Source organism: Solanum dulcamara, chromosome 4 (assembly GCF_947179165.1).
Source record: "Solanum dulcamara chromosome 4, daSolDulc1.2, whole genome shotgun sequence".
In the NCBI taxonomy this organism is placed as follows: Eukaryota; Viridiplantae; Streptophyta; class Magnoliopsida; order Solanales; family Solanaceae; genus Solanum; species Solanum dulcamara.
In genome coordinates this window covers 19,003,052-19,011,801 of record NC_077240.1, presented here as the reverse complement: position 1 = coordinate 19,011,801, position 8,750 = coordinate 19,003,052, and the positions used below count along the sequence as shown (strand labels likewise).

Here is an 8,750-nt window from a genome sequence, read left to right as displayed (position 1 = left end):
CTACTTGAGAAACTACGTACACTTGTGTGTGCAATTGTAGCCACAACACCTACTTTCATCAGGAAGTGATGCAAACAGAAAATCACCAAACGTTTTCTCCACCTGATGAATGTGCACACTATCAGTATATTTACAATACTTGCTAAATCTAGTCCAGTAATCTGTCCAAAGGCCTTTTCATTCAGTCAAACCAGCAGAGACATTATCAAGTTTCGTCTCCATATCGACAGTAAAGTTCTAATTTGTTACTTCAGTAAAGTAATGAGAGAGAAATGCTGAGACCATGTAAGTGCTAGTTTTTCTTTTGACGTGGTAAATGGAGGAAAAACTACGAGGAAATTATATTTTGGTTTCATGTTTTTTTATTGAAGATCTAAAGTAGAACTTCCAATTAGGAATTGGCAAAGTTCCACAGAAATTAGGGACGAAATTTGTGACGAAGAAGAAAGACAGCAAGAGACATAATTTGCCTAGTTTTTATAGTAGTCTCGAAGGGGTGCAACCGAAAGGACACAACAATAACAAACGCAAGAGTTGAAGCAACAACTTTAAAGGTAAAGATAAAACAGGGAAAAAAAACTTAAGAGTACGGAGAAAAACATAAAAGTAAATTCTTAAATTCCAAGAGTGCCACGCAGGCGTTTTCTTTTATTTATATATATATATATATATATATATATATAAGATTTCCTTTTTTCCTTTTTATATATACTAATGCAAATTAGGGTTTTCCAAAGTTCCTCAATCCTGCTTTCTCGGTGTGTGTTCTCTCTCAATTTTCTGATATCACAAATATATTTCTACGGACAATACAAATTCCTCAAGCTTTCAGATCATTCTTAATTTCGTCGAAGTTCCAAAAGATCCAATCTTTAGAGTTCTCTTAGAATTCTACCGGTGAATTTTCCGAAACAATGCCTCCGAAAGCTGTAAAGAAGACGCCGACAGGATCTGCATCGAAAAGGGGCGGGCGGACAGCCCGAGGGACACCTAAATCACAGGGTAAGCAGCCGGTAGGGGCGGCGGATGAACGGGTAAAAGTTGAGGTTTCTGCGGTGGTGGAGGAGAAGAAGAAGGTGGAGGTCAAACAAGAATTGAAAGCGGAGAAACCGGACTCCGGCCAAAAAGCTGAGCCTGAGAAACCGGTGAAATCTGTGGACAACCGGGTTGTTGCTGAGAAGAGTAAGTATTACTATTTTCTTGTAAATTGGTGTTTATATGAACTTTGTTGATGAATTTCTGGCTTGGGATTAAGACCAGCTTGTTTGTATCATACGTGTTGGCAATTATCATAGTAATTTGAAATCTTGTTGGTTAATCAAGTTTTAAAAAGTTAAGTACTGAAGAATATTGAATTATTTGGGATCTTTTCTGTTATAGTAATTTGAATTCTTGTGGCTTAATCAATTCAAATAATATCTGGACTCTTTTCTGTTAACTTCATAAATTATAAAAAATATAGTATTGAACATTATTGTAGTATAGGGACAAAAAGGCAGTTGCTTTTATGGGTGTGGTTCTCACTATCCGGGCGAGGTTTAGTTGGTGCAGACACTAGAATTAATAAAAGAAGACCATCCAAGGTAGGATGGCCATGGGAGGACAGAAGAGTTGTATATGAATTACAAGATATGATCTGCTGAGAATTAATTGATGCATGTTTGTCCCAATTCACAAATTATGCTTTGGTGTTAGTGATTCTTGGTTAGAGCATGTAGCTGTATGAAGATAGCAATGAAATAGGAAATCAACGAATCATGATGATTAGCCATTTATAGCGATATTTATTCCTATAACATATATTTTTTTCTATCTTATTTTTCATTAAATTTGTATTATAGTTGCCGGGAAAATCGAATTACAGATTTAAGCTTTAGGTGCATATGACAGTAAAGCAACCTGTTTCCTCCACCTTTATGAGGGAAAGGTTTGGAATTAATTTGTAATTATAGAAAACTATAGAGAAAGTGTAGGTTCAGGATTCATTCATAATTTGGAGATAGATCAAACTGTTGTTTTTCTTCAATGAAGGAGAAACTATAAAGGAAGGTTACAGTGACAAGGGTGGTTAAGCTCTGGTGACCTTGGAATAAGAATCTTTACTTTGAAGTACTTCCCTTTCCATGGTTGCAAGCCTCTTTTGGAGCATATTTTCTTGATCAAGATATCGATTTTATTTCTCTATATAGTTTCAAGTTGTTGACAGCTTACACGATTTACCATAAATCTAAGTTGCATGGATCAAGGGATTAGACCCTTCTATTTTCAGTTTATTCATGGGCCTGGATGGCTATTTTTTGATGGCAGAGGACGATGTGAAAGAGTCGGTTGATGAGTATGAAAAAGGCGAACGATTAGATTTGGAGGATAATGATCCTGAATTTGAGCCCGAAGAGTATGGTACTGTTGATTATGATGAGAGAGGAATTGAACATGAGGATGTTCAGGAAGAGGATTATGAAATAGAGGAGGATCCCCAAGAGGGAGAAGATGGTGAAGAGGAGGAGGGTGATATGGTTGAAGAGGAAGAGGAAGTTGAAGAGCATGAGGAAATTGAGGGCGAGGAAGACCATGAGCATGCATCAGGTGAGGAGCATGCTGAGATGGTTGACGCAGCTGAGGATGCAGAACATCACGAAGTTGCTAAAGAAAGACTTAAGAGGAAGGAATTCGAAATTTTTGTTGGTGGCTTGGACAAGGATGCTATTGAGGATGACCTCAGGAAAATTTTCAGTCAAGTTGGTGAGGTAACAGAAGTGAGACTCTTGATGAATCCTCAGACAAAGAAGAACAAAGGATTTGCATTCCTGCGTTTTGCAACAGTGGAACAAGCTAAACGAGCTTGTATTGAGCTGAAAAATCCAGTGGTACTCTCTTGATTCTGTACTTATCAGAGCGCCTGATGTTCATTACATGATAAAGCTTGTTTCCTAACATACCAACTTCCAGGTGAATGGCAAAAAATGTGGTGTTTCCCCCAGTCAAGACAGTGATACCCTTTTCTTGGGCAACATATGCAAATCTTGGACAAAAGAAGCTGTAAGTAGACACCAGCAAATTCATATAGTCACTAAACATCGACTTCTTAGGTTCGAAGAGCTTCTTAACTGCTGTCTGATATACGTTTACTTTCACTCCAGTTAAAAGAGAAGTTGAAGCATTATGGCATTGATAATGTTGAGGATTTGACATTGGTTGAAGACACTAATAATGAAGGAATGAATCGGGGCTTTGCTTTTTTGGAGTTCCCGTCACGCTCAGAGGCCATGGATGCTTTCAAACGTCTACAGAAGAGAGATATTGTGTTTGGAGTTGATAGGCCTGCAAAGGTTTCTTTTGCAGATTCATTCATTGACCCTGGAGATGAAATTATGGCACAGGTAAGCTCTTCGGACCCATTTATCTGATTTTGAGGAGCAATGTGGCTCATGGCTCCGGCTAAGTTTGGCTATATCTTCCAAATGGAGTTGGTTACACTTAGCTTATTGGAGGAGCTTAGTCATTTTGCAGTGGACTATTTGGTATAACCTATTTCTGAACTTGTTACTGAAGTAGTTTATCCTTTGATGGTTTGCTTCCTACCCTCTTATTCTAGTACCTTATGCTTCAACAGGAAAGAGATATGGGTGAGGCTACTGATTGTATTTACTGCTAGTTCAGTTAGACTGGATAACTGAGTTCCAGTCTGAGGTTCTTTTTTTTTTTTTGCCTTTCTTGGTTTTCTTGGTCGGGGTGGGTGAGTAGAGGGTAGCTAAGTGAGTTTGTTTTTTTCTTCCCATGAAGGTGTTCTTCGGATGACTTTGTAGCTATAATGTAAATCTTGCAGTGCAGCAATTCGTTATTCGACAATCGATGTGTATTGATTTCAGGTTAAAACAATTTTTATTGATGGTCTTTCTGCATCTTGGGATGAGGATCGTGTGCGAGATTTACTTAAACAATATGGCAAGATTGAAAAAATTGAGCTTGCCCGCAATATGCCTTCAGCCAAGAGAAAGGATTTTGGATTTGTGTCCTTTGACAGTCATGATGCTGCAGTTATTTGTGTCAAAAGCATTAATAATGAAGAGTTGGGGGAAGGAGATAAGAAGGTCTTTTTTTTTTATCTTTAATCTTATCTGAACATGTCATTCTTGTGTGTGCCTCCTTATATTTGTATATTCCAGGTTAAAGTTAGGGCCAGATTATCACGACCACTTCAGAGGGGAAGAGGGAGATATGGTGCACGTGATCTGCGACCTCGACGTGGGCTGATGCGCGGTCCCCCTGCTCCTTGGGGTCGTCCAGTCCCTCGCAGACTCCCTGTTCGTGGATCTAGAGTTGGTACACGTGTTCCTCCCCCTGTTGATCGTAGTTTTAAACGACCTGTCGCAGTGAGGGATAGGCGACCAGTTATGGCCCCTAGGGGCAGACCTATGGCTCAACTATCCAGCAGGTCCTATGACAGGAGACCACCTGGTATGGGATCAGTTCTGAACTTTTGTTTTGCTCTGCTGCTTCCACTCTACCTCCTTTCTAAATGACAAACTGAATTGCAGTTCCCTCATATTCAAAGAGTAACTTGAAGAGGGAGTATGCTCGAGATGAGGAAATTCCTCCTCCTAGAAGCAGAGCTGCAGTGGATTATCCTTCTAGGTTTCCTTCTGACAGACGTGTGTCCTACAGGGATGACTATTCCTCTCGTAGCTCGGGATACTCTGATTTTCCTAGAGGTACTGCTCGCACAACGACAAGGAGAGCTTATGTTGATGATGAATATGAACAGCGGTTTGAAAGGCCGCCTCCTGCATATCGTGAGGGGCGAGGTAGGGAATATGACTCCATGTCGGGCTCAAAACGTCCATACAGTGCAATGGTATGTAGTCTTAGTCAGTGTCAGATGTTACTTAATACAGTGGAATATTTTGATTTTTGTAACATTCTTGATCTACATAAGATGTAAGATCTAATTTAGTGTGTCCACATGTCAGGATGATGTTCCTCCCCGCTATGCTGAGGCAGGAGCCCGCCCTTCTCGTTCTCGTTTGGATTATGAACTTGGTGGTGCTAGTGGCACACAGTATGCAGATTACAGTGACAGGTGTGCTGCTTTTGCGGTTGAGATGATAGTTATCTTCCTTGCAATTCAAGTGTTATACTGACTTTCTATTACTGAATAGCAGTAGGCTAGGGAGATCAAATGCTGGATATAGTGGCAGCCGGAGTTCCCTTTCTGGTCAAAATTCTCATGGAATGTATGGCAGTCGTCAAGGAGGCTATGGTGGAGGTGAGTTCTTAGTGTTTTTTGGAACATCTGGTGCTCATGTGAACTGTTTTTTGGTTACAGTAGGTATTATAGGGTTCTACTTGGATAACTGAACTTTTTTTGGGGGGTTATACAGGCTCCTATGATGGCAGTGGTGTCAGTGGAATGTATTCATCTGATTATGGTGGCGATTACATGTCTCGTAGCAGTGATGTATACTTTATTTGACGATTATTTGTCTAGAGCTTCTGTGTTGATTGCAGACCACCATATTTATGTTGGACTCTATTGAAATTTTCAGGTTGCTGGTAGCTCTTACTCATCAGCCTATTCCAGCCGTAGCATGGGTGGTAGTGGTTATATGGGCAGTGGTGATTCTGGATCTTATTACTAAGGTACGTCACATGTTTAAAGCTTGTGTTATTTGATAGGATTTTTGTTCTCGTGTACTGAGTATCTTACTGAATTAGCATTTCTTTCTCCGTGTTAAGTTGTGGTGAAGATGCAGTTAGGAAGTTTATACTTATGTTTCTTCTAATAAGAGCTGCAGTTGAAGATGAGGAGCATTTAGTCACCACAAATTTGTTTATGGTACAGATTTGAGTTGGACAAAAAGATTGCAACTGGATGTGTATATCTGGAAGCTCCCTATGCAATGGGATCCCACCAGAAGAAGCTGGAGTTGATCTGTTATTTAGCCTCATTGTATAAATAGGGTGAGAGTATCTTAGTTTTAGGTTGTAATGCTCCAGAGCATGTTGGATTCTACTATGGGGAAAAGAGACATCTGTCCTTTCCTGCTGTAAGGAAAATTGAGTTTTTTAGAGTACACAGACGCTCTGGTGTTTAAACATGCAATATTTTGTTATGGTATCTCCATGTAAGAATTTATTGGAATAATAGAGGAGGTATGCTGCATGATTATTTCAAGAGCACATGGTTCATGAAAGTGCAAGTTACCTATTATCTGGTTTAAATCCCTTTGGATATATTGTGTTGAGGGTTATTAGGATAGTTTCTGACCGCAATATATCCAGTTGTTGAATCTTCTCACAAGGTTATAACCTTCTGGACTGCTATAGAATGCATATTTAACCTTCTGGACTGCTATAGAATGCAATGTTAAAAAGAGATTTGTTTATGTGATCAAAGTATCTGGTATTATATACTAGTTAATGGATTGACACGTATTCCGGAATATCATCAACATTGCTTTTGAAGGTGCGAGATTACGATTGCAGTGAAGGGAAAATAAGTATTCGGTTAGATATGCTTGGCAGATAATGTAATCCTGAAGCAAAAGGAAGAAAGTCATTTATTTGTTTGTCAATTGCTCAATTTACAAAACAACATGTTCTTGAGTGGAAAGAAAGAAATTGATTTCTGATGTGTGTTTGCGAACCCCATAATTGTGAATTCTCTGTGCCTTGTTCTCTTGGTGCTTCTGTTTTGTTGCTGTAGTCCTTGGATTTTGAGCTGCTATGAAGTTCCTATTGTTGGGCATAAAATGTTGTTGTTCCGGTGCTTCAAATCCTCCCAGCTCTTGAACTATTTTTTGTCGCAAGTTTTTTTCATTGCCTATATGATGCCTATTGGCTCCCAAATGATATTTACTCTTTCAGTTGCTGTACATTTTGGTGCACGAATCACATGACATTTATTTCTGACAGCTCGTGCTGAAGTTGATTTTTATTGAGATACCTCATTCTTATAAGCGTGTTGCACGAGAACAAGGGAATATTAAGATCTGCACTGTGCTTCTCTCGTTTGTTCTGTGGATGCTCTCTGATATGGTAGTAGCTCTGTTATGAATTGGTGTTAACCCTTGAAAAAGAAACGTATTTTAAAGGTTGTCAAGGGGATCAATGTACAGTGTATACTAAGATGAAGTGATAGTTTTATAACTAGTACTGTCGAAGAAATGTGATAGTTCATGAAAACTGGGTAAGAGTGATGAAGTGCCGAAAGTCTCATTATTAGTAGTTAATGGCACCAGATATTTGTGCTGCTTTCCTTTGCTTGTGCAATTGCATTTTGTTAACTGATTTTGATGTTACAGTTGCAGGCTTACTCCAGTTGTGGTTTCTCCTATTTGGTAGCCTTGAAACATTATTCTTGTACAGTGATTTCGAGAGCGACCCTACATTTGGATACATACATATACATTAAGAGCAGGATTTCTAATGAGTAACATGATGGTAATGGTCAACGCTATTGCTAGGGATACCAATGGGGTGGGGCGGGTTGAGCTCAATCCACAAATTTTTTAAACCGTCCTGCATAACAACTTTTTTTATTTTCAACCTGCCCCGCGTCATATAGACTTGTGCCACATAAATTTTTATGTTTTTTTTCATTTTAATTGAGTTTAATATGAAAAATAAAATTCATAATTTTTTGCTAATTATCATCTCAATAACTAATTAATTGTTTCTGATTAATATTTCAACAATTGTTTTTTAATTGCTAATTAATTCTAATTAACATTTGTCTAGTTTAAATTTAAAAAAAATTAAAATTAAAGTCAAAATTTAATATAAAAAGTTTATATTTTTGTTTTTTACTAATTACAAAGATTTAATTTTCTTCGGGATCCTATTTGATACCTTAAATCTGCATAAAACTTGCAATCCGTTCCATCTGCATTAATTTTGATGATAATTACTTCAACCCGCCTTGCATCTGCTCCGATCCGCATAACTCTAAATTCATCCTGCCGCATTGCCATTCCTAGCTATAGCTAATTTTGCAGTGCGACCTTTGTATAAACTTATTTGAATATACTTGTTTGGAGTCTAAAGCCAAAAGGAGGATAAAATTTTTCAGAATTTTCAAAATGACACAACAATTGTGGTTGATACCAAAACGGTAAAAGGGCAACATGCCATGCGCCTTAGCCCACACTTATTGGCGTCACTCATACAAAAAGCAAGTCGTATAAGGCGCACTGTCACTGCGCTTTGCAGTGGTGAAGTGACATTCTCCAATGCAGCAAATCCTCTAACCCACCCACTAACTTACCTCCAGTTTTCTTTTTTCCATTAAATTAATTGCTATTTTTTAATAATAACAAACATAAATAATTAAAAGAAAAAGGGAAAAAAGGCATTAAATGAAAATGGATTGTTGTTACTCTCTTCTCTATATAGTTTTAAACAATCACAGGTCATTAGCTAGTTTTGAAGATTGAATTAATAAGTCTAACATCCATTTTTGAGAAAGAAAAAAAATCTGAAATTTGAAATTATAATATATGTAGCTGTATGTAGAAAATTAAAGATGAAAATTCAATAGCTCAAGCTTTCATTGTCTTTTTTAATTTAGTGAGAAAACAGTCTAGCTAAGATATATGGGCAGTTAGAAAATGAAAGTGAAATAGCGATTCGGCGGATAACTTAAGTATGCTGTATTATTTCATTATCTTTCGGTCAGATTTACTTGTCAAATTTAAATTTAGCACATTTATTAAAAAAAATATTATTATTATTATTATTATTATTATTAT

General features: G+C 37.7%; 1 protein-coding gene across 5 annotated transcripts; it reads left to right on the top strand.

Moving 5' to 3' along the window:
* The first annotated feature begins 714 nt into the window (after nucleotides 1–714).
* Nucleotides 715–6,194, top strand: LOC129886782 (uncharacterized). Of its 5 annotated transcripts, none has more exons than XM_055961626.1 (12): nucleotides 715–1,182; nucleotides 2,308–2,867; nucleotides 2,950–3,039; nucleotides 3,141–3,380; nucleotides 3,870–4,091; nucleotides 4,167–4,458; nucleotides 4,539–4,855; nucleotides 4,971–5,080; nucleotides 5,166–5,266; nucleotides 5,382–5,458; nucleotides 5,547–5,640; nucleotides 5,737–6,194. In XM_055961626.1, exons 1-11 carry the CDS (start codon nucleotides 915–917, stop codon nucleotides 5,637–5,639), a joined length of 2,370 nt encoding a protein of 789 aa, XP_055817601.1. In that variant the 5' UTR covers nucleotides 715–914; the 3' UTR covers nucleotide 5,640; nucleotides 5,737–6,194. The 5 variants fall into 5 exon arrangements, with proteins under 5 accessions (XP_055817601.1, XP_055817598.1, XP_055817597.1 ...); XM_055961623.1 differs by having other exon boundaries at nucleotides 5,160–5,266; nucleotides 5,843–6,194; XM_055961622.1 differs by having other exon boundaries at nucleotides 5,160–5,266.
* The last annotated feature ends 2,556 nt before the right edge of the window (nucleotides 6,195–8,750 follow it).